The following is a 25,440-nucleotide window of genomic DNA, read 5'->3' as shown; positions in this document are numbered from 1 at the left end:
GGCGTAAAACAGTGCCATGACAACACGTGTCAATCAGCGCACCCTCATTACGGTGTCATATGGATGACGCTGTAGACACGGCTTTCTGCGAGAGGAATTTCACCATTTCTAGTCAGAGGACGAGAAAAAAAGATTTCACACGTCTAGGTTGTATCATTTTTAGCTAAATCTTCGAGAAGAAAGTGAAACTGCTGGTTGTTTTCAGCTCATACAGCAGATGATGGAGCAGCGGTCTGAACCAAAGGTTGTTCTGAGTTTAATAGTGTGCATTAATGCTGTGTCAGTTTACTGTGTTTCATTAAGATGAAGGTCTTAGATTTCGTCAGATTTTATATAGATTTTGAATTTGAGATTTTAAAAGTCCCTAATCAGAGACTTTTATGATAACCAGTGGAGTATGGGTGCCTGTAGACATCACCAAATCCTTTAAAAAAAGAAAATTAGCATATAATGCAATGTATCCTCACAGTATTATCAGTACTGTAGATGTATTCAGCTTATGTTGTATGAAATTATTGTTAATATTCAAATGATGATGCTGTATTCAGTTGGGAAGAGGAAAAGGTCAGAGGAGGGCTGTAGCCAGACTGTCCTGCAGGGAAAAAACAACTGCTCTGCCAAGAAAGAACCTGTTGTAGTGCTGGAAAAACTTAACACTGAAGCCCCAGCGAGGAAGAAGAGGAAGGGGGCAGTCGGGCAGCCCATGAGGAGAACTAGGAGACAGAGGAAAGCCACCAAGCTTGGTCAGTTCATTGCCCAGATGACCTAAATTATCTACATTTCGTTTTATTCTAAGTGCATTATAATTATCCAAATGATTCATATTTACAGTGGCCTGGTGTGATATCAGAAACTAGATCTCACTGCTTCTCTCATAGCCAGTAAATGATTAGTAAACCCATGCTATATTATTTAAAGATGGCTGATGTTCATTTTTAACACTGTGTTTCATAGACACCTTTGCCTCTCGCTATACAATGGGAGAAAAACTAGGCGAAGGAAGCTTTGGATCTGTCTTTAAAGGACAACGTGTATCTGATGGCCTACAGGTTCTGATCTCTTTCACTCTCTAAATTGTATTTTACAGTCATCATCTCTTCTCTTGCATTTTCAGTGCTTGTAGTTTTATTATATTTCTTGTGTTTATGTGTAGGTGGCCATTAAATTTGTGAGAAAACTGCATGATGTTTGGACATGCTGTATGTCCAAAGTGTAAGTGCATCTAAAACCTCTGAACCCGTTTTACTTTCAAATCTTGCCTGATTGAAATGCTAGTAGTAAGTTATAATGATCCCAAACCACCATGAGTCCATGTTTATGTTCTTCTCTCACAATTCCTCACTGTCTAACTTTCTATTTTCCTTCAGGCTGATGAGATAAAGGTCATGCCTGTGGAGGTGGCTCTGCTGCAGATCAGGAGCCAGACACCCATCTGCAAGACCGTCATCCAGCTCATCGAATGGTTTGATGAGCTTGACCGCTACATCTTGGTCCTGGAGCGTCCTGATCCTTGCAAGAGCTTAGACAGTTTCCTTCAGGACTGTGGAGGTTATGTCACTGAAGACATGGTGCAAAATTTAATGTGGCAGTCAGTGATGGCAGCGTTTCAGTGCAGAAGGCAAGGTGTCCTGCACTGGGAAATCAAGCCGGAAAACTTATTGATCAACCAGGACACTTTGGAGGTCAAACTGATTGACTTTGGCTGCGGCGATTTCATCAAGAAATATGGTTATAATATTTTTGAAGGTAAAATGAGCAACTTAGCTGTTTCAGTGTTAGTGTGGAAATGAATGCTTGTGCTCAGCTCTGCTTGTTTCTCTCTCTCTTTCATTTTCTCAGGCACGGATGAATACTGCCCTTCTGAGTTTATTCTGGATGGGAGGTATCATGCTGGTCCTGCAAGTGTTTGGTCCCTTGGTGTTCTAATGTTCAGGATGGTTTGCAGGTACCTTCCCTTTACTAATGATGATGACATCACTGGTGGGGGTCTGCACTTCAGAGATGGCCTCTCAGATGGCGAGACAAATGAGAGCATCCTGGTAAACAATTGTGAAAATGACAGTTGTTCATACCTTTAACCTTGTATCTGAATCCAGAGTACAAGAGTACAATATGCAGAGTCCAAGAAGAATTTGCAGTACAGACGGGATGTGCCTAAATGTATATGTTTATAATAGTGTGTAATACTTTATATAATATAGAGTGTAAATACATTTATGATAGTTTGCGTGTTGTAGCTACATCCCATCCATCACATGGTGGTGCTTTTAAAATGTAGAGATGAAAAAAGAAGTAAAAAAGAAATTGATATAGAGGTTAAACATCTCTCTCCCGTCCAATCCCGTCACTCTGTACAGAATGTCGTAACCTAATTGGCTGGTGCCTGCAGCGTACCCCAACCAGGAGGCCTAATTTGCAGCAGATGCAGCAGCATAAATAGTTACAATCCAACATGCCAACTTAGGACCAGGTTAGCCAGGGAGAGGGGAATTATATGCCAACCAAAAGAAGCAGTAAAGCTGAAATATCTAGTGTTTTTATAAGACTGAGATAAATGAGATAATGTGATATGTATACAGGCTGTAAATGAAAATTTAGAAGGGCTTCAGAAGTGCTTCTCTACCAAACACGTCTTTTAGTTTATGTTCCAGGTTATGACGTTTTTAAAGTTCAGTCCACCACATCCTTCAGAACAGAGGAGACAATAAACACTGAAGTTTGTTCTATGGTGTTTTACTCACAAGACCTGGTTAATGTCCAGTTCTTTTTCTTCTATGTAATATTGTTAGAATTATTATATGTGCAAAATTCACAACTTTTTACAGCCCACATATGAACATGTGAAATGCTTATAAACATCCAAGTAACCACCTGGCAACGTTCAGCAACCAATTGGGATGATGTAGGAACCACCTAGCAACACCCAAGCAACTACCTGAAACACTCTAACTATGTCCTAGTAATGTCCCAGAAACCTCCTAATATACATCATAGTAAACAGCTAACGACCATCTTTCAGTGCTTTTGCAAGCAGCTGAATACCATATCGCTTGCTTGGCAACACCGTAGCAACAGCCTAACATGACAGTGTACTGCATTACAGTTTTACACACAGTACCTTGCTTACATCTAGCTCCAAATACAAAAACAGAAAAAAAGTCGCAGTTGTTCAGTTTTAAAATGAGGGAACCTAAACACGTGACAGGAGTGACATCACAAATCAACTGCCAATCAAAGACCAATCATATATACATCCTGTGATAATCAAAAAGTTCCAAAGCTGATATGTTTTGTCCTACAGACATTCTTCTCTCGAATATTGTTGGATCATCTGCATTGCAAGGTCATTAAAGAAGCAAAATATGAATGATGCTACATGTGAGCTAATTCTACTGTGCACAGAATTGACTTAGACTCATAGCCTCCTTAAAAACCGCACAAACCAGCACTCTTTCGCAGTATGGTATTTCCATGTACAGACTGATAGCAGATGAAAAGCAGTCAGAACAAAAGAAGCAGGTTCCTCTGCAGTTCTCTGTTCTTTGTCTGATACTCCCTGAAACATGAGAGATCTTTTCGTCCTGTACATAGCTCGATTTGAAAAGCTCTACAAAGGTACTTGCACTCAGGCTAATTCAGTACAGAATTCAGTAAAGACTCAGATGATCTGATTTAGGCTATCAAAACTTCTTTATTACTATTTTAATGCTGACAATATTTTCTCAGGACATTCAATGAATTGAATTTTCCCGTTCCACCTTAAATTCTGGCACCTGAGGCTGCACCATTTAAGGTAAGGAAATTCAAACAAGAAGCTGTCCAAGAACAAGCTGATTTCAGCTTTGAGTAGTAGCATTAGGATTAAACTAAATATTGATCTAATACAGCCAATACATTTAATACAACATTAAATATTTGGTAGCACAGAAAGAAATGTCTGTTTTGCATTCAAATGCTCAGATTCTGAGCCTAGGCGATTCTGCTACTCATTGGCCTCCTGACGCTGCAGGACTTAACATTGTTGCAGCTTTAAGAATTCCTCATGGTTGCATATGAATGGGAAAACTCACCTTAGATTATTTCTTTCAAAATGGATAGGCACATATGGACCTGTTCATCCTGTCAGACCTGAATCAGTCGGCTGGGGTTCCAAAACCAAGACAGTCAATTTCACTTAAAGCAATCTTTTTGCTTGCTGTGGCCAGAGCAACGCATATATGCAAGCTACACACATTATTGGTCAGCCCCTCCATGTCTCCAATGGGGTCCAGACAATGTGAATGTGACATTAATGCCAAAGCTTTCCTGCCGAAACTTATTAACTGGTATTAATTATTAATGGTGTTACCCAGTCCATCAGCCTGGTGGTTTACACTGGTCAGACCCTAGGAGACAACTCTTATGTTCTGTCAGGGTGTTGAGGTGGTACATCTCTGCTACTGCAAAAGTGTGGAAAGTAGACCAGCTGTTAATATGTTTTTCAGAAGCTAAACGGGGCTCTCTGCTCTCAAAGCAGCACCATTCACACTGGGTTGTGGAGATGATTACGCTAGCTTACATAGCTGCCAACCGTCCATTGCCCACCCTGCACATTTTCTCAATTCTGTAACATCAACATTGCAGGGTCATCGTACTTGATGCTGGTTGTCTTGTTCATCCAACAGGCATGCTTCTGATGCACTCCTTGTGACTGCATGGGCACAAGTCATCCACTTGGTAGTGTGGGTACTGTCTCTGTCAGGCAGAAAATACAAAACATAACATTAGTTATGAATGTAACTGTGATTATGTGACTAACTGGTCACTTGAAGATCCAGATTCCTGAGGAAGCATGCAGTTAGTCAAAGGATTAAATAGCAGGGGTCACATGGTGACGAATTTAGTGTCACCTTTCGCTCTGAGGCTGCCAACATACCGTCAACAACACTGCCAAGTTGGCTATTGTAGCACTGTCACCTCACAGCAAGAAGGGCCTGTGTTCGATTCCCCGGCTGGGTGACCAGGGGCCCTTTGTATAAGGAGTTTGCATGTTCTCCCTGTGTCTGCGTGGGTTTCCTGCCACAGGCCAATTGGACATGGTAAATTATATATGATTGGATGTGTATGTCTGTCTGCCTGTGATGGAGGAGATAAACAACAAGTGAACAAAATGGCTATATTCATGTTGCTGACATTGCTACGCCTGGTTCCTATCACCACCGTTTTAAAGAATTCTGAGTCTGTAAGTTTCTCTGCAATGAGTCATTTCACAGCAAACCACTCTGCATTTCTCAAAAGCATTATTGAGCAACCACCATGGTAACCATGGAGAGATGTTCAAAATGATCGAGAGACTATGGTAGTTGTACAGCAATGCTTTGGGAAAGCCAACCTTGAAGGATTTTGTTTACATCTCAGCTGTTGAAATTAAGCAGACATGTCAAACCCTTAGTGGAATTCTTCTTTAATTATCGTTTCTGAGTCATTTGCATACCTCGGGACAGTTTTTCTTATTAGTGTGAAAGCAAGGATGCCACTGTACTAAAAATGTACTTGAAATGAAAGCAAAAGCCGTCTCACATTGCATGGAGTGCATAAATGTTTTAGTAATTAGTGTATTTTACTTTAGTACTTGATGTATGTTGTTGGATTTTGGCTTTGTTTAGGGCTGGACTATACATTTTGTCAGATGCATATTGCTTCAATCTACTTCAAGTTTGACATTTTTGACTCAACATTTTAAAAAGTGTTGTTTTATCCCTGGTCTGGATGCTTTCTATCAGTTTTGTTTCTGCTGTTCTGCTGACCTTGTGATCATTTAGAGAAGTAAAGGGTGTAGGTCCTTCCTAGTATGAAACCCAGATGCAGCCAGTTTCTACACTGCTGTCATTTGTCTGAGAGTCCGATGAAAACATGAGCAGCTTCTCTACCTCTGGTAGGAACGACACAACCCTGGAGGAAGAAGGGTCCGAAGGGGGGAGTGGGATAGCAGTGGCCTGTTCTATCCTGGCTGTATGCTTTGTTGTGGGGACTCCAGGGAACCTGCTGGTTGTTTACATCATCATGAAGCATGTGAAACAGCGCTCTCACACCGTGCTGCTTATTCTACACTTGGCCATCGCTGACCTGCTGGTGCTGGTCACTCTGCCTATATGGATTTACTCCTTGGCTTGGTCCTGGGTGTTTGGCCAAGCCACCTGCAAGGCCATGGTGTATGTCGTCCATACCTGCATGTATGCCAGCGTCTTCCTCATCACCATTATGAGTATGGAGCGCTTCTTGGCTGTCAAGTTCCCTTTTAAGATGCTGCAGTGGAAAACCAGCAGCATCATATACTGGACATTGGGTTGTGCCTGGGCCATGGCACTCGTGCTGGGAATTCCAGCTTTTCTTGCCCGGCGGATAGAAGAAAATGCAGATGGTACACAGCACTGCCACTTCACCGAGTTCTCCTCCATGGCTGTGGAGGTCTTCTGCCTTTGTTTGGAGACAATGGTGGGCTTTGCCATCCCGTTCTTCATCCTGGCCATCTGCTACTGCCAGGTGGCATCTCAGCTTTGCCATATACAAAGCAGGACTAAGCAGAAGTCCGCCTTCCTCATAGGTAGCGTAGTGACTGCCTTTGCTTTGTGCTGGCTGCCCCACCACATTCTCAACATCATTTCCATAACACACCTTCTAACGGACCACTCCGATGGGTTGCCAGATGCAGTGGAATTCATCTCTGGGGCACTGGCATTCATCAGCAGTTCTGTAAACCCAATCCTCTATGCCTTTGCTGCCAGAAACCTCCAGGGTGGTCTTAAGAAATTCATGATGGTCAGGCTCTTCCAGGAAGTGACATCACACTCAACCCATGTAAAAGAGAGAGAGCCCAAGACCCCAGACGTCTCTGACAATGGGACAAGCAAAGAGGAGTCTTCAGCAGATGTTTGAGAAGTGCTGAGTTTGAACGTGAATTTTGAGAGAATTCACTGGCACTGCTTTAATTTTGATTTTGATAAGACTCATTCAGTGGAATGGCGTGCTTCTTTTTTCCCCCTTTTCTGAACCTCAGGTTGACCAGGTACAATGCAGGCTTGCCACCCTTTTAAGAGACTTTGGTTACATCCTCTTCAGTTGTAGTTACTTTAAGAAAAAAATAATAAATTTATCCTCAAAAAAAATTATATCCTGGCAAGTCCTGGAAAGCATCTTAAATCTAGTCAATATAGCTAATATTTCCCATTATGAGATTGTTGTGAATGATTCTAAGATTATAATTGTTGTGTTATTATAAAACATATTAACTAATTTTTATAAATTGGCTTATTTCATTGGCAGATATTGAGAAATAATGCTTGAAACAAGGATAATTATCTATGTACTGAATATGATAGTTGCTCTGGATGAAATTACTTAAAACGTTTTATGAATCAGTTAAATGGTCTTGTAATATTCTTGCAACAATCTTACAACATTAGCTATATTGACTAGATTTAAGGTGATTTCACTTGCCAAGATTTTTTTGTGTTTTAAGGCTTTGCAAAGAATTGCAGTCTTATTAAATAATATTTTTGATGCTCTTTCATACAAATCATGCTTGAAAGCTGGCCATCATTTAAAACTTCACTTGTTTAGTGCCATTCACATCAACTACTATTAGTTCTCAATTCTCCAAACTATTCTTAAAAAAACAAAAAAAAAAAAACAAGAAGTAGTAAAAATCATGTGGTCAGTCCAGACGCAGCTGGTGTTTTGTGAGAAAGAAAAAGAAAGCACAGCATAGAATTTTTTCCCCTTCGAAGAACCTATACCTTTTGTCTTTTTTTCCAATCATTCATAGATTTTCTGGCAGTGTGTGATAGAGATTGATTAGTAAAAACTTTGGTCTAGTTTTGTAATAACAACTGCCAGAGATTTTGCCCCAGCCTTTGTGTTTCACTGCCTCTCTCTTCTGCTCTCACTGTCACTTGCTCTGTCTTTCTTGAGAAAAAGAACTTCTTTCCTGTATTTGCTTTCTAAAGAGGAAGTGCTACTCTCTTTATGCAGTCTGCTTTCATTGCTGTCTGTTCAGTAGCGTGAGCAAGTCGCACGCAGTGGGTTGTTTTGGAGGAAGGATGAATGGCACAGGTGGTGGTTCTTGGGGGTCAAAGTGGGAACATGAGGAGGACCAGGATGGGGCTTATGCTGGTATGTTGGGGGCCTGCGTGATCCTGGCTGTGTGCTTTGTTGTGGGGGTTCCAGGGAACCTGCTGGTGATTTGGACCATCGTGAGACACGTGAAGAAGCGGTCTCACACTGTTCTGGTCATTCTGCACCTGGCTGTTGCTGACTTGCTGGTGCTGGTCACTCTGCCTCTGTGGATCTACTCACTGGCTCATTCCTGGGTGTTTAGTGAGGCTGTCTGCAAAGCCATGGTGTACATCATCAATGCTTGCATGTATGCCAGTGTCTTCCTCATTACCATCATGAGTGTGGAGCGCTTCCTGGCCATCCGGTACCCCTTTGCTTTGGCCAGCTGGAGAAGGAAGCAAGCTCTGAATAAAGTGCTGCTGATTGTGTGGGTGGCTTCATTTCTGTTGAGCATCCCTGTGATAGTCACTCAGGTTTTGGGTGGAAATCTGGGGGAAGAGCAGTGCCTGTTTCGTGCTTATGAATCCAACATACAAGAGGCTGTGATCCTCCTGTTTGAGACTCTAATGGGCTTTGTGATCCCATTCTCTATCCTGCTGGTCTGCTACGGCTGCCTCTTCAGCCGGATTGCACAGATGAGCCTCCGGTCCAAGAAGAAGTCCACGGTCCTGATTGCCAGTGTGGTGGTGCTGTTTGCTCTCTGCTGGATCCCGCACCATGTCGAAAATTTCCTGTCTCTGGTGCTCCTTACTCTCCAGGAAAATTCCCAGGTGAGTCTTGACATTAAGACATTTTTAACACATGATCTCAATTCTTAGTTTTTCTTAGGTTTCCAAACAAGTTGCAATGGACAAAATGCACCAGCAAACACATGTAGTGATACACTCAGACAAGCCATTTACAATTAAGATGTTGCAAACATTGATTGCTTGAATGGGAGTTACGCCTTTTTTCAGAATGTCTGCATTGTTAAAACATTTTGATGCAAGCAAAGACATTCAAAGTGGTTTAATGTGAAATGCACCATTTTGGAGAAACGAACAGACACAGAACTGTTGCTGGCGAGAGGAACCAGATATCCAAAGCATTTAACGCCTCTAAAGGCTACCTCACAATAAATTATTGCATGAAATGGTTATGAATAAATTGACTGATGCCCCAGAAACTGTTTCACCAAGTTTTGAGATGACTTTATCCTAAAAGGTGTTTTTAAGGTCATTTGTGGTAAAAAAAAAAAAAAAAAAGGCTAAATATCCCATATATCCCAATAACCATATTTTTGGTTTTGTCACTATTTTGCCATAATAAACATTACATATAAAAATGAAGTGGTGTTGATTCACTGGTCATTTAGGATACATAAAGAAATCTGATTTGGCAAGTTTCTCTAAAACATGCTATTTCACCCCAGAACAGCCTGTATCTCAACAATTAAATTATGCAACTAAAATAAAACACGGTTTCGTTTAAACTCTTGTTCCTTCTTAAAGGAGAATAATAGTATAATGGGTTGATTTTTTTAATCCAGTCAATTACATCTTTATCATATGCTATCATACTACTAGACTAGTTGTTGTTTACATGTTCTTTATAATTAATTGGTCTAAATGCATTTTTTATTTGATACACGCATTTTTTAGAGTTTTAGAAGTACTGATGAAATCCACACAATACACTCAGAAAAGCCTATTGTGTTGTAATTTGTCACAATAATGATATAATATTGTCATGTTTTCACCTCTAGGAAGCAAAAACCCTCCATAGTGCAGTGGAAGCCATGACCATCGTGGCAGGTGCGCTGGTCTTTGTCAGCAGCACTGTTAACCCTGTGCTGTATGTTTTTGCGGCAAGAAACTTCCGCAGCTCTCTGAGGGACACGGGTATCCAGAAGCTTTTCCGCCATCTGTCCAGCACAGCCACAGGCGAGGGCAATAAAGAGCTGTCATACGTGTCCAGGCGGCAAAGCTCTCAGACGACCACCTCTCAGTGCTGCACAGAGTCCAAAGCACAGATAGATCTGCTTGTGGACATATGCAACAATGCAGCCACGCAAGACATTGTGTGAAGGTACTGAGTTGGACTGAATAGAACATAATCTAGATTTCTAAAGTAAAAAGAAAAATGTTGATGTATGTACATAAATATATATACATAAATGCACACATGTTTTTTTTCTGGATGTATTCCTAAAGACTTTTTGCATAGAGAAGCACTGACCACTGTCCAGGACTACACTGGGGTATTATAAAATGCCCTTTTACCTTCAAAAGCATGTTAAATATGTGTATCACAGAATTGTTTTACACCATCAGCTTCCATCCTCCAATCATAAAATACTAGTGTAGTAGACTCAATCTGCATTTCATTCAGTATGTATATCATTTTATTGTCGTATGTTTACCAGGGAAGTAGTTCTAGCCTGTTGAACTGCACTGATGTTTATTCGTTCATCTAAAAAAGGTTATGCAAAGTTCAGAACTTTGTTCTATGTTCTGTTATAAGTGTTCTGTCAGTGTTAATGTACTGTAACATATTTTACTGTTTTGTTTCATTGGTTATTGATATCTTTGTTTCAGTATAGCCTACCTCTGTAAATGCAATTAAAAGAAAATCCTTACATTAATGTGTCTGTTATTTGCCTTCTTTCAAACATGCATTTGGGTTGGGGGTTGGGGGCAAAATGTTTTTTGTTATGTAGGTATCATATACAGATGGGTGAGAAATGAAAGGAAAAGCCAACACAACAAGTGAATTAATAAGGTCACCATGAGCCATTAGATCAGCTTTTGTGTGTCTCTCTCCTAGAGAGATGGAATGGCATTATTTGAAAAGATATTACCTTAATTGTCTTTTGATGAAATGTCTGTCTAACATATCAGTTTCCCATAGGTGCGTTGAGACTGTGAAGGCCATAGCATTCAATTTATATAATTTTCATACTCATCAAACCATTGACCCCTCGTGCACTGTGGATGGGAGGCTATTTACACCAGGATAGGATGTTTCATTAAGGCAACAAGGTAATCAGTCATTATAACATTATAAAGATTTGCAGTGAACTTTCACTCTAAAGAGACAAGTGGACCCAAACTATGCTAGCAAAATACCCCGATTGGATGTCCTCAATTTATTGGTCACACATTCAGTCCTGTCCATTCTCTTGGTGTATGCTGCACATGTACTCGCCCACTTGTGAAGGTTTCTCATGATATCGTCATCTGAACTTATAATTTCTTCCACATCTCTGTGGACCAGAGACTTTGGTTTTTACACCACTGAAACCTCGAATGTGCATTCCTCTTTATAACGAGGGGTTTATTCACTGCAACCTTCATATAATATACCTCTGTATAATATTGTGTCAATGAATGTGTTTCATTGTTTTTAAATATGTTTTCAACTACAGTTGGATTGGATGACATGGCACAACATCATGATAGTTCATGACATTTTCCCAAAACACAGCATGTAGCACAATATTTAATTTTTCTGAAGCTTGACAAGTAAAAAAAAAGAACCAGCAATGACACATTTAAAAATATTGTGAAAAAGTATGAGTACAATGATTTTGTTCAATATTTTGCATGTTGCACTGCAGTAAACCCAAATAAACAAGATTTATTGTGCTCTCTATGTAAAGAAACATGCATATCATAATTAAACAAGTCAACTATTTCCAACGCTATGTACACATGACTTTCCCATAGATCTAAACGCAGATGTGACTTTAGTCACAGTTCCCCTTGCTTGAGCAGTTTTTGTAACTGAAATTTCTGCCATTCCTGTCCCAATAATGAATCATCTTTCAAAGATAGCTAGATGTTTTCCTTTTGCCTGCTTGATCTAAGATCTGAAATGCTCAGCATTTTAAGCACACTACAGAGCAGAAGGTTAATTGCTTAATTGTATTATGCACTGCTCTGTGTAGGTGTTATGTTTCTCCACTTACTGATTCAGGTTTTTCATTTAATTTAAAATTAAATTTGCTTTTGATTTTTATTTAGCGTATTGACTCTTTGCCCTTTTTACAGCTTCCATTCTTTTCTAGAGACTTGCTGTCTGTTTCTTAAAGACATCTAAATGAATATTTTTCCACACCTCTAAAGTTCAGTCTTAGAAGTTGGTTGCATTGTGACTGTGGGGAGCGAGGAGGCGGATGCATACGCTGAGATAAGCGACTTTTATTAAGGGCAAATCCAGGGTTGTGGTCATGGCAGTCCAAGTTCATATATCCAGCACGGATAGATTGAGGGACAGACATGATGAAATCCAAAAAAAATCCAAACTATATAAACAGCACATGCTAACAAGGGAAAACACAGGTGGGAATAATGAGGTGCGGAGTCACAAAACAAGGGGCCGGACAGGGGATCAAAACAAAAAGCACATGAACTAGACCAAAACACAACACGAACACATGGACAGGACTGGGAGGGGCCAATCGTGACATGCATTTTCTGCTTCGCACTGCTTCCAATCCCACATTCAGTGATGTTGAAGTCTGAGGTCTGATTTTCTGTGTTTGATTTACATTTTTTTTTTTAAATCCCTTCTTTTCCCAGCAATGAGGTTCTTGATAGCTACACATCCTTTCAGACTCATAGTGTTGAGTTGTTGTCTCACAGTGGAAGGATAGACAGAAAGGCCTGTGGATTTTTTCAGATCAGAAGCAAGAGTAGAACTTGATTTTCTCCTCTCGCTCAAAGATGAAAGATTTAAGTGGTTTATCTGATGGTGACAGTTTTGGTGGTCTACAAGGCCTCCCATTTTCTCTAAATCTTTTAATACGTTTTACACCAGTTTTGGTGTAAATTAGTTTTCTTGTTCATTATGAAAGTAGTTTATCTAATATTTCACCTTTTCAGAAATATCTCCTGAAAAATGTATAACCTGTTTTGACAGGTTGGAAATTAAATAAATGAAGGGGGGTCTCTGACTTTCACACAGTACTCTAGATGTAGTGCTCCATCAGCTTATTCTGATTCTGAGAGTGCGTTCTTTGTCTGCATGTTACCACTTTCTTCAGTCGTCTGGGTGTTTCAGCTTTTCAACATCAGCTTTAGCTTTTCCTCTGTTTTGCAATGGGTATGTGTTTTGTGTCTTACGTATAAGTGAGAAAAGAGGAATTGCATACTGCTTCGTGTAACTTATTTTTGCTATAAGGGAACTGATTTTTGCTTTTGTACCAAGACAAGTGCGCTGATTTCATCAGAAAAAAAAACGATAATACCTCTGACCTAACTTAGAGTTTATACAGTGCTTCTCGAAAATTTGTGAACCCTTAAGCATTACTTGCATATGTACATTAATGTGACTTAAAATATGATCAGATCTTAACTTCAGTCATAACAATAGTTAAAGAGAACCCAATAAAACAAAGAACAAAATTTTATGTAATTATATGTTATATGTTAATAATGCTGTTTTTCATTTATTTATTGAATGGTGTAGAGTTCTGTGTTCAACTCTGTTCCTTTTTTCTGGGTATGTACAGTGACTTTTTGTTTCTAGCAGTATCTGAGCTCAGGACTGTCTTTTTCTCTAAGCTATTGGTAACTAGCAAAGATACTTTCTCTAGATAGACAAAGCATTTCTTGTAAGTTACTCTGGATAAGAGCATCTGCTAAACGCTGTAAATGTAAATGTATTGAACAAAGTGATCCTACATTAAATGTCTTTTGTTGGCAAAAGAATGTGAACCTTTGCCTTGAGTAACTGTTGTGACCCCCCTACCCCCTTGAGCAGAACTGCCTTCAGCAAAACGATTCCTGTAACTAGGCCCATTCCTCTTTACAGAACCGCTTCAACTCAATTATGTAAGTATGCTTTCTTGCATGAATGCCACCTCTTAGGTTCAGCTACAACATTTCTACTAGATTAAGGTCTGGACTTTGACTCAGCCATTCCAAAATGCAAGATTTCTTTTGCTGCTAATGGAACAAAACCTCAAACAAACTCTCCAAAAAAACCTACTTTACTTTTAATGTAAGTCAGTGGAACCAGACATTTTTTTCAAGTCATTTTGGGCTGTTTCTTTTGGTCCATTCTTCACGCAATTTGCACACAATGTAAAGAACAGGCATTTTCAAATTATTTCAAAAACTGAAAAACAACAAAAATGAAGATACAACACCAATTGACATGTAGTTCACAGATGGATGCTCTAACATCCCCCTGCAAAATTTGCTGATACAATCCAGAATTCATAGCTTCATCATTTGATAACAAGCAGTCCTCATCCAATAGCAGCTATGATGCTGCCCCACCATGTTTCACAGTTTCATGGTTGAGATTCTTGTGCTGGACTGCAGTGTTTGGTTTTTACAAAGATAACATTTCTCATTTAAGCCATAAAGATCTATTTTTGCCTTATTTGTTCATGTAACAGTATTTTAGTAGTTTCTGGCTCATCCAGGAGGTCTTTAGGATACTTTAAACAGGCAGTAATATTCCTTCTGGAGAGTAGTAGCTTTCTCCATGCTATCATTCCTCACATACTGTTCTTGTTCAGTGTTTGACTGATTGTGGAGTCTTGACATTGAAATTAGCCAATATTAGAGAGGCCTCCACATCCTTAGATATTACTCTTTGCTTTTGAGCTCTCAGAGGATTATACACCTTACTCTTGGAGTAATTTTTTGGATGACCACTTCTGGGAAGGGTAACAGTGGTATTGAATTTCCACCATTTGTCTATTTTTTGCCTTATTTGTTCATGTAACAATATTTCAGTAGTCCAAGCTCTTCAAAAATAGTTTTGGAGCCTAATGAGCCTTCCAGCCTAATGAGCATTGGATGTTTGTCTGAGGTCAGAAATCTCAATTGACTGAGACATGGCATGAACAAATGTGTATGGTAAAGACCAGATTTGATGGTAAAGATGCAGGTTGTTTTTTTTTAAATAGGGTAAGGTCAGCCACACCCACACCTGATTGTCATCCAATTAATTGAACATCCTGACCTTAATTATCCTCTATACCAAAATAATAATTCTAGAGGTTCATATACTTTTCCAACCAAAATATACATTATTGTATCACTTTGTCAATAACTGAATGATAAACTATATAATTGGTTGTACTGTTTGTTTAATGGGGTTTTCTACTGTTATGACTAGGCCTGAGTGGTTAATGAAATGAGAAACAAAAACAAAAGTAAAGCACATAGTGGTGCAAGCATGTTTCCACTCTTGTGTATTGTTGGTCTGATTAATGCATGCTTTCTCTTTTCATTCTGAGAGTGGTCATTCCTGAGGTTCCATATTTGGCCGTTTTGCTTCACATAAGTTTTAGGAGGTCACTCATTATAGAGTTGACAGAAGTATTAGTGAGACAGAAACATTAGTTGCAGTAGTAGTAGTACATTTACATAGTAGTAGTAGTGGTAGTAGTAGTAGTAGTAGTAGTGGTAGTACATTTACATAGTAGGAGTAGTAGTAGTAGTAGTAGCAGTAGTAGTAGTAGTACATTTACATAGTAGTAGTACATTTATAGTAGTAGTAATAGTAGTAGTACATTTACATAGTAGTAGTAGTGGTAGTAGTAGTACATTTACATAGTAGTAGTAGTATATTTACATAGTAGTAGTAGTACATTTACATAGTAGTAGTAGTGGTAGTGGTAGTAGTAGTAGTAGTAGTAGTAGTAGTAATACATTTACATAGTAGGAGTAGTAGGAGTATCAGTAGTAGTAGTAGTAGTACATTTACATAGTAGTAGTACATTTATAGTAGTAGTAATAGTAGTAGTACATTTACATAGTAGTAGTAGTGGTAGTAGTAGTACATTTACATAGTAGTAGTAGTAGTAGTACATTTACATTGTAGTAGTATTAGCAGTACATTTACATAGTAGTAGTGGTAGTAGTAGTAGTAGTAGTAGTACATTTACATAGTAGTAGTAGTAGTAGTAGTAGTGGTAATAATACATTTACATAGTAATAGTAGTAGTAGTAGTACATTTACATTGAAGTAGTATTAGCAGTACATTTACATAGTAGTAGTAATAGTAGTGGTAATAATACATTTACATAGTAATAGTAGTAGTAGTAGTCGTAGTAGTAGTAGTACATTTACATAGTAGTAGTAGTAGTATATGATGATATTTACAACAATGATAATAAGTATTATTTTAATAATTAATTTGTGATATATCATCTTCATCATGATGAATTATTTCTATTTTTGTCTCACATTCCTAATTTTAAACTAATTACATCTATCCCCCTGTCTAGGAATGTGGGCAAGAGTATAAAACCATTGCAAAAGCAATACATTTGGGGAAAACAATTAATGAAATCCTCTTTCTCAACCTGCCTCGTACCATCTCTCCAAACCAAGTGTCCAGACATAGAGGAGGCCTGTTAGGCAAACCTCTGTGAGGCCAGCTGTGACTGTGAGTAGAGAGGAAGTCAGCTGCTGAGGCTGCACTTGGTGTTTATGAGTCCACAATCACTATGGCAATCAACAAGAGCCTTTATGGGAGAATTACAAAGGAACAATATTTTTACCAGAGAAAGTTTCAAAACATCACCTTGGTAACACCACATTTACGTTCTGAGTTCTGGTTTTCTGAATCAGCGCCACTCTACAGTGTATCTCTCTTCCTCTCATTTTCTTGTTTGGAAGCTTTTCACACAGTCTCTGAGTAGATTTGTCAAAAACAACACCCAGTCCAGTTACCTACACACACTTATTTTAACACAATAAGCGTGGTATTTCACACAGACAGTATGTTCAAGTTTTTAAAACAAAGATAAGGTTTAATTACACAATCTATGTCACTGATTGTTCTTATGACCTGAAACAAAATTTGACAAAACTGTGACAGCAGGATTTCTAGGCTCCTTCATGTGCCTATGTTATATGCTCCTATTAAGAATGGTATAGGAACAATTAAGTGTAAACATCAGTCAGTTAAACACATTTTTTCATGATCTTGGTTAGGTTAGCTAAGGTAGTGTATTGACTAATGTTACATAAATTTTGAATGACTCTGGTGCATTAAATCAAAAATGAGTGTCCTATTTCACATATACATATTAAAATAAATGTAGTATTAAAACAAACAAATGCATTTATCAGGGTTCTGATAATTAAATTGGAATTACAGATCTTATCTATCCCATCTTAGTATTCTTTATCCATATTATTTCAATAACATTATGCCACAAAAAAACATTTCTATGAAGCTACTCAATTTTTGTCTTTTCCATTTTTAGGCACTAGGCACATCTGTTCTTTTTAAGACTTGATGAACTATTGTTTTTTTCTCCTCACTCATGCTTCTTAGACAATATAATGGTGCTTTTATAACTCGAACATTTGCTTATGCACCTGCTTATGTTGCTTATTAGGTAGAGCTGGCAGAGTGATAGCACAAACATTTTTCATGCTTGTTAAAAAGGTTTGGAAATTGATGTATTATGGGTTTTAAGTATAAACTACAGCATGATCTAATTGTTAAATGATCTTTTCTCTGGGAAGCCTATCCGAAAAATGTCAGAGTGTGTATGTGGGAATTTTGGCATAGTGCGTTTGGATGGATATTTCACAAACTGACTAGTGACAAAGGTGGCATCTATGACAGTACCATGTTTAAAGTTACTGAGCTCATCAGTCCAACACATTCTACTGACAGTGTTTGTCTATATGCTTAATTTTATCTATCTGTTAGCGATAGGTGTGACTGAAACAACTGACCTCAATAATTAGGAGGTGTGTCCCAATACTTTTGTCTATATAGTGTATATACACTATATACATATACATTAACAAAAATATAAGGAAAATTGTGGAATTGTAGATTTTATATATTTATATATATATATATATATATATATATATATATATATATATATATATATATATATATATATATACACACTGCTCAAAAAATAAAGGGAACAATTAAACAACACAATCTAACTCCAAGTAAATCAAACTTCTGTGAAATCAAACTGTCCACTTAGGAAGCAACACTGATTGACAATCAATTTCACAGCTGTTGTGCAAATGGAACAGACAACTGGTGGAAATTATTGGCAATTAGCAAGACACACTCAACAAAAAGGAGTGGTTCTGCAGGTGGGGACCACAGACCACTTCTCAGTACCTTTCTGCTTTCTGGCTGATGTTTTGGTCACTTTTGAATGTTCGTGGTGCTTTCACACTCGTGGTAGCACGAGACGGACTCTACAACCCACACAAGTGGCTCAGGTAGTGCAGCTCATCCAGGATGGCACATCAATGCGAGCTGTGGCAAGAAGGCTTGCTGTGTCTGTCAGCGTAGTGTCCAAAGGCTGGAGGCGCTACCAGGAGACAGGCCAGTACACCAGGAGACGTGGAGGAGGCCGCAGGAGGGCAACAACCCAGCAGCAGCCTCCACCTTGTGCAAGGAGGAACAGGAGGAGCACTGCCAGAGCCCTGCAAAATGACCTCCAGCAGGCCACAAATGTGCATGTGTCTGCACAAACGGTTAGAAACCGACTCCATGAGGATGGTATGAGGGCCCGACGCCCACAGATAGGGGTTGTGCTCACAGCCCAACACCGTGCAGGACGCTTGGCATTTGCCAGAGAACACCAGGATTGGCAAATTCGCCATTAGCGCCCTGTGCTCTTCACAGATGATAGCAGGTTCACACTGAGCACATGTGACAGACGTGACAGAGTCTGGAGACGCCGTGGAGAGTGATCTGCTGCCTGCAACATCCTTCAGCATGACCGGTTTGGCAGTGAGTCAGTAATGGTGTGGGGTGGCATTTCTTTGGAGGGCCGCACAGCCCTCCATGTGCTCGCCAGAGGTAGCCTGACTGCCATTAGGTCCCGAGATGAGATCCTCAGATCCCTTGTGAGACCATATGCTGGTGCGGTTGGCCCTGGGTTCCTCCTAATGCAGGACAATACTAGTCCTCATGTGGCTGGAGTGTGTCAGCAGTTCCTGCAAGATGAAGGCATTGAAGCTATGGACTGGCCTGCCCGTTCCCCAGACCTGAATCCGATGGAGCACATCTGGGACATCATGTCTCGCTCCATCCACCAACGCCATGTTGCACCACAGACTGTCCAGGAGTTGACGGATGCTTTAGTCCAGGTCTGGGAGGAGATCCCTCAGGAGACCATCTGCCACTTCATCAGGAGCATGCCCAGGCCTCGTAGTGAGGTCTTACAGGCATGTGGAGGCCACACACAATACTGAGCCTCATTTTGACTTGTTTTAAGGACATCACATCAAAGTTGGATCAGCCTGTAGTGTGTTTTTCCACTTTAATTTTGTGTCTGACTCCAAATCCAGGCCTCCATTGGTTAATAAATTTGATTCCCATTGATGATTTTTGTGTGATTTTGTTGTCAGCACATTCAACTTTGTACAGAACAAAGTATTCAATGAGAATATTTCATTCATTCAGATCTAGGATGTGTTGTTTGAGTGTTCCCTTTATTTTTTTGAGCAGTGTACATATACATATATATATATATATATATATATATATATATATATATATATATATGTATGTATGTATCCCATGACCCTGAGGGAGAAGTGGCTTAGAAAATGGATGGATGAATATATATATATATATATATATATATATATATATATATATACATATAAAATTACAACCATTCTAGTTATATTTTGTTTATAAAATACTATTATTCATTGAAATTATTTATTACCTTATTACTAAACCATCTATGTAAAGTTGTTAAATACTATATATTCACAAACATGTGGTCATTTTCAGCAGTGACTGTCTTTGATTGGGCTGTTTTACGCCTGCAGTGTATTATCCAAGAATGAGGAAGTGAGTTTGGGAATAGGGGAATACTCTTTTCATGAAATTCTGTTCATGGAAAAAACAGAGTTCTGTTCTTCTTTATTGCTGTAATAAATAAATAAACATAGTTGTGATTATTCGCTGTTCTCACAATGCTTTTTAAGATTTCACTATTAGTCTCCAGACTAGAGAGCCTGGAGGACGCGCGCTGCTGTAAAGGTGAGCAAACTCGAGAAAATGGATTCTTCTCCACAGCTACTTCCTCGCCTCATAACAGGCCAATCATATAAGGTTTCATAGGTGTTGTGCCACTTTGCCCCGCCCTCACCTTTTGCATTCAGCCAATCCCCGGTCTCCCCTGGGAGATCGACTTCAAGCAAGGAGGCCGAGCCAGAGCCAGGTAACCGAGAAAAAAAGAGAAGAGGTAGAGAGAAAAGGCTCGAGGGCTTGTTATGGGGTTAGCGTGAGAGAAACCAGGCTGTTTTCCACCCTTCCTTACCAGTCCAACCAGTAACTCTGGATAGAAAACCCTCAGCAGGTAGAGTCTCCGGCCGCACTCTCTGCCGTGTCCTTCTGAAATAATCCTCTTTTCCCCCCACTTCGCCTACCATTATTGAATTTCCAGACCTTTTGTTTGCTTCTCTTATCACTTTGGAGAAAAGGTGAACCCTCGTGTTACTGTGTGTGTTCTTTTTTTCCTTTTTTTTTTGATCTTTGCTCTTAATTGTAGTTTTTACCCTTGTGGTCCCTGATGGCTTCGCACAGTGATACTCTGGTGGTGTTCTTTGGGGCAACAGCTGGTGCAAATGGGGGTAAACTGGGTTCGGATGAGAGGGAAATAATTCTGTTGGTGTGGCAAATTGTGGACCTACATGAGAAGAAGGTACGGACCTTTTAACTCGTTGTAAGGTTGTAAGGTCGAAACTCTCTATCTGTCTCTCTCTCTCTCACGTACGAAGGGATACTGTTGTAGTTAAAGCAGTTCGCGAAGCTGAAGTCAGCTTCCTAGATGAATTTTTACCGTTCCACCTTAAATGCCAGCTACAGCAGGTACATCATGAATGCCAGTATGTAACTGCTGCTCCGTTTAAGGTGGAACGGCAAAAATCGACTAGGAAGCAGACTTCAGTCTCATAAGCCGTCCTGCCTTGACAGCTGGCATTCATCAACAAGACACGCTTTCAGGTGTTTATACAGGCCTCTTAGCTTGTTAGCGTGGATGTACGCATATACATCGAGCTGGAACTGTACAAGGCGGTTCTGGTGTTAGGTTTTAAAAATTTAAACAGACTTTTTCAGTGGAGAAGGCGTGTTTTTTGTGGTAAAATGTCAGCGCCATGAGGCCAGGAGGCTAAAGCCTGAATGTGTAGCGCTAACTGCTTTGCAGCTGTACATCTTATTAAGAAATGAATGTTTTTATTCGAGCTGAATGTGGCCTGGTGTGTTCAGAGGGTTGGGTTAAAGCTAGTGTTGGGCGATATTGATTCCCTTCAGCACAACAAAGTTAATGAATACTAAAGAATACTTCTGGAGCACTGCTACTCTGTGCTAATAGAATGTCTTACAAGCCTAAAAGCTTGCTTTGGACTGTTGTGGTCTATTCTCTACTCATAAAATGATACTAAAACGAGTCTTAAACGGTTCTGTACATGTTAACCAGACAGAAACTACATTTCCAGAAAAGAAACCTACTGTTATGCCATTTTTAATGGATTTTGACCTGTCAAGACAGTCTGAAGCAGCTATCTCATAACATACATTGCATTTAACTGTCAGGACCTGGGTATCATGAGTACAGTTCACAGAATAGAATTAAAACCTAAAAACATTATTTAAGATGTATTGCTAAATCTCAAATGCAGTATCGTGGTATACTACACATCGCCCAGCGCTCTACCTAATTCAGACCCCAGTGTTTTGACATGAGCTGAATATGGCTGGGAGTGTTCAGAGGGTTTACGGCCACAGGTAGACTATGCTGCTTCTCATCACGCCAGAAACCGAGCTGTTGACTGTTACAAAAAAAGCTGCTTTTCTTGACAGGTGGGGAAAATTCAGCAACGGCTCATTAAACCAGACACAATAGAACTGACGGACCAATGTAAAGAAGAGACTGGACTGAGCGTGGAAGAGCTTTGCAAAGCAGAACCTCTGGACACAGTTCTGCAACAGGTGAGGAGCATTTGGACTCATGGTGTAAGGACTATAAATCAGCCAAGCTTACTGTGGCTCAGCCGTGAGAGAGAAGGGGAGAAACCTACAGAGGCTGTTCTGCTCAGAACATTGTGCTGCCTCTATAATAGCAGTGGCCCTAATAACCCAGTGACGGAGAGGAAAACCCTCATTCACTTTGTTTTCAAGCTGAGCCTTGGCACTTGGCACTGTTGTCATTTTTAAAATGTCGCAAGATCTGATACTTTCAGGCTGTGGATATTTGCGTGATAAAATATGCTGTACTGTTGGGCACACCTGAGCAACAGTCATCAGAAAGTCATAGCATGACCATTGACACTTGACCTCAGAAGAGAGGTTTGACAGTTCTACTTTTTTTTGGGATTTGCACAGTTTTATTTATTTTTTCTTTATTTACAACAAATTAGTCTGTTATCTAAAGGTGTTTTATTCATGAAAGATGAAATATATGCCAGTTGGTTTGCCTGTCCTGTTTGAAAAGCTCTTGAGGTTTCAGGTGTTCAGGGCTGTTCTGTTTGATCTGTCTTGCCAACAGACAGGTGCCAGATTTGGTGACGCCTTCAAACACATTGCTATGTAAGCATAGTGTCTTCCAGTCTCAAGTGACCTTTATTGTGTTCTTCATATGTCAAATGTACATAAACACCTTACTATTAGGAAGCACTTGTGTCTAAATTGTTCGTCCTTGTTTAATGTTTCTGCGCTGGGGTAGAGGAAAGCAGGTAGGCTCTTGGCTAAGGTAGAAACTTGCAGGCCCGGTCATGTTTTAGTCTGGTGTGCTCTGCCGACACCTGCAAGACGGAATGTTTACCTTGGGAACGCACCTCCCTAGCTGCTGTAAATGTCACTGGCTTGAGGGGAGAAAGAGAGAGCAATTGGGGGATGGACGAATAGACCAAGTAAGTGAGGGAAAGGGAGAGGCATTAACCTGCCAGTGGAGTTATTGTGCTGAACTGTATCCAGATCAGGCGTGCTCGAACAACCAGGATGTGTATGGTCTCTAGTTCCTTGTGAAGTGCACAGGTATGTTTTGACAAAAGGCATATGTTGCCAAACTTGTTTCTCAACCTCTCAGTTGAGAGCATTTGTTTGCACTCACTAGCCCTGTCCCCACCCCCCCACCTATTTCATAATTGAAACCCTGTCATTATCAGCTAGACCAGCAGAGAGAGATTTAAGATTGAGATTAGGCTTTCTACTCAACTCTACAGCCCTGGCGTTCAGGTTAGAGCAGGCTTGAAGATGCGGTAGGCTTTTGTCGTGGACTTCAGTGATAGTTTTATGTCAAGAGCAGACATGGAAGTCCGTGTTTGCTCAGCCAAGAAATCTGCTCAATATGGATAATGATATGTATAGCTTCACCTCCATGAATTATGCCAAGCTGGGTTTAGGGCTAATCAAAGACTTGTCAGTCCACAATTTGCCAATTTTTTCACAAAATTCAATTAGTAAAATGAAAGACAAACCTAGATTAAATTTTTTTTTTTATGTGAAACAGGTTTTACTGATTTAAAACTTGTTCATTCAACCTAGTCATTGTCTTTTTAACAAATTCAGGTATTTGCTGGTCAACTTATTTATAAGTCGATTTTAAGTAGGGTTGGCACTATTCTAATAACAGGTATCAGGCCAATATTAGCAGAAAATGCTGGATTTTGGATATTGGAGGGGTAAAAAGGAATTAATCTGGTCCAGTTCTTGTGGTAAGTATAGTGTTTGAGTAGTTTGAATGTGATGAATTGAGTCTCGCAATGATTGATATAGTAAGAGCATGAGAAACAACCATGAGAAAATTTGAGCTGAATGTGAGGGGGAATGTAGGCTTGCTAGGGTGGGAACAAACTGAGAGTGAAATTTCTAAACCAATCCAGTGCCTTGTGATGACAGAGCTCAACGTTGGAGGCAATGGTGCCTTTGTCAGTGTGTTCTCATACAAATAATACCTGTTGTTTGCCTCCAATTAAGCATGTTAGATGTTAGACGTTGCCACTTGGTAGGGAAGAAGAGTTCCCTTTGCTAACTATCTCTCTTTGCTTGTGTTATTGATAGTACTGATACAGATGTGAAAAGAGCATGGAGTAGAGGACTTTGGAGGCAAGTTTTACACAAAGTCCAGGACTACAAATTTAACAAGTTGTTCCCAGATGTGTATTCTCACTACAAGATCCTGTGGTGCCACAAGCCTACCCTACTTTTTATGCTCTTCTTAGGTGAAGGACCTCAATTAGAAACAGCTAATTTTAAAGCTCATCATGCCATTCTTAATTTCAAATGTGTATTTTGTGACATAATTCCCATTTAGTTCTATTTTCATGCATTGTGTATATATTTTTCCTCCAAGGCCTTTTTAGACAGGGCGCAGAATACACCACACACACTCTCTCCAGGGTGTTTAGGGTCTTCTTTCACTATCTGAGAAAAACACTACAAACTTTTCTGACCGTTTTGTGGCACATTAATGGCAGTTCACCCAGACTCTTGCGTCTGGTTTGAAATGCAGTTTAGCACCATGGAGCCCAGTAAAGATTAACCACTAAAATCAATTTCTCCCTGCATGCTTCACCAAGGGGAAATACTTTCTCTTGCCTTTGGGCTGCCATAGCTTTGTCTGTGTTCCAATTGATTTAGCCTGGTCTCAGAATTTAAAACAGTTTAACTTCTGAATAAAGCTTGATCATGTGCTGTGAGGCTCCAGGGACCTTGCTCCACTGAGTTTGGTGAACTATTGATCTGACATGAGGGTTGTCAGTAGCGGTGTTCTACTCCCCCCCCAAAAACACGTTATCCAGTGGTAGAAAGTGGTAGAAAGGCTACTGTGTTCTACATGATTAGTGTTAATAATAGTACAATGTATAACAAAAAGCTTAATAAAAGAGATTTTGCCTTAAATCTTCTTCTTACAGCCAATCATATGGCTCTTTTTATGCCTTGAGAAAGTATGCACACCCAAATTCTAATCATATAATAACATGTAGAACATTGTAGTGTCAGAACAAGGCCTGTCATCAACATGAGATTTTAACTTGCATTTAATTGCACTATAAACAACTGTAATTAAGTGTCTTTTTTGTTCATTGTTTGCAAGCATTACAGTACAAATCTAAAGTGGCCATGTTGTCTGATTTAGCTATGTATCTTGCTTCCTAGATGTTGATACTTGTAGCTGCCTGCTGACAATAGAAATGGATTGAGCTCAAATAGACTTTACTCACTGCTCCCCTCTAAATGTTATAACAAAAATAAGAAGTTCAAAGACCCATGTTTCCCAGTGAATGCATTTTCTGCTTTTCTTTGTTTGCCTGCGTTTTCTTCAACATAACAGATGAAAATGCATCCAATTTACATTCTGTTTATGATTGTGAAGACTAACAACT

General features: G+C 39.6%; 4 protein-coding genes across 7 annotated transcripts in view; all 4 read left to right on the top strand.

Moving 5' to 3' along the window:
* Nucleotides 1-2,078, top strand: LOC108432358 (serine/threonine-protein kinase pim-1-like). Its single transcript, XM_037534299.1, has 6 exons — nt 1-244; nt 549-743; nt 955-1,049; nt 1,154-1,184; nt 1,351-1,746; nt 1,840-2,078. Exons 2-6 carry the CDS (start codon nt 704-706, stop codon nt 2,076-2,078), a joined length of 801 nt encoding a protein of 266 aa, XP_037390196.1. The 5' UTR covers nt 1-244; nt 549-703.
* A 3,795-nt stretch (nt 2,079-5,873) lies between these two features.
* si:dkey-148a17.5 (uncharacterized protein LOC100535037 homolog) lies at nt 5,874-7,701 on the top strand. Its single transcript, XM_017706171.2, has one exon. The coding sequence runs from the start codon at nt 5,893-5,895 to the stop codon at nt 6,913-6,915; it is 1,023 nt and encodes a 340-aa protein (XP_017561660.1). The 5' UTR covers nt 5,874-5,892; the 3' UTR covers nt 6,916-7,701.
* A 116-nt stretch (nt 7,702-7,817) lies between these two features.
* Nucleotides 7,818-10,717, top strand: si:dkey-148a17.6 (uncharacterized protein LOC108190685 homolog). The gene is made up of 2 exons (XM_017706170.2): nt 7,818-8,864; nt 9,839-10,717. The coding sequence occupies exons 1-2, from the start codon at nt 8,079-8,081 to the stop codon at nt 10,157-10,159; spliced, it is 1,107 nt and encodes a 368-aa protein (XP_017561659.1). The 5' UTR covers nt 7,818-8,078; the 3' UTR covers nt 10,160-10,717.
* Nucleotides 10,718-20,291: 9,574 nt separating this feature from the next.
* Nucleotides 20,292-25,440, top strand: part of esrp2 (epithelial splicing regulatory protein 2) — a 32,970-nt gene continuing 27,821 nt past the window's right edge. For all 4 annotated transcript variants that reach the window (XR_001858223.2, XM_017706172.2, XM_017706174.2 and 1 more), the window contains exons 1-3: nt 20,292-20,411; nt 20,604-20,756; nt 21,917-22,045. Coding sequence is in view for 3 of the 4 variants with exons in the window: in XM_017706172.2 (XP_017561661.1) it covers nt 20,625-20,756; nt 21,917-22,045 (261 nt within the window). In the remaining variant the exon portion in view is untranslated. The remainder of the gene's footprint in view (nt 20,412-20,603; nt 20,757-21,916; nt 22,046-25,440) is intronic.

Source organism: Pygocentrus nattereri, chromosome 25, assembly GCF_015220715.1.
Source record: "Pygocentrus nattereri isolate fPygNat1 chromosome 25, fPygNat1.pri, whole genome shotgun sequence".
Taxonomy (NCBI): Eukaryota; Metazoa; Chordata; class Actinopteri; order Characiformes; family Serrasalmidae; genus Pygocentrus; species Pygocentrus nattereri.
This window is presented reverse-complemented; position numbering and strand designations above follow the sequence as displayed.

Bases quoted from the DNA above. Each gene is read 5' to 3' on its own strand.
- LOC108432358 (XM_037534299.1), top strand. From the start codon at position 704: ATGAGGAGAACTAGGAGACAGAGGAAAGCCACCAAGCTTG. The intron at 744-954 runs GTCAGTTCATTG...TGTGTTTCATAG, and splicing joins GAGGAAAGCCACCAAGCTTG to ACACCTTTGCCTCTCGCTAT. The intron at 1,050-1,153 runs GTTCTGATCTCT...GTTTATGTGTAG, and splicing joins GTGTATCTGATGGCCTACAG to GTGGCCATTAAATTTGTGAG.
- si:dkey-148a17.5 (XM_017706171.2), top strand. From the start codon at position 5,893: ATGAGCAGCTTCTCTACCTCTGGTAGGAACGACACAACCCTGGAGGAA.
- si:dkey-148a17.6 (XM_017706170.2), top strand. From the start codon at position 8,079: ATGAATGGCACAGGTGGTGGTTCTTGGGGGTCAAAGTGGGAACATGAG. The intron at 8,865-9,838 runs GTGAGTCTTGAC...TTTCACCTCTAG, and splicing joins CTCTCCAGGAAAATTCCCAG to GAAGCAAAAACCCTCCATAG.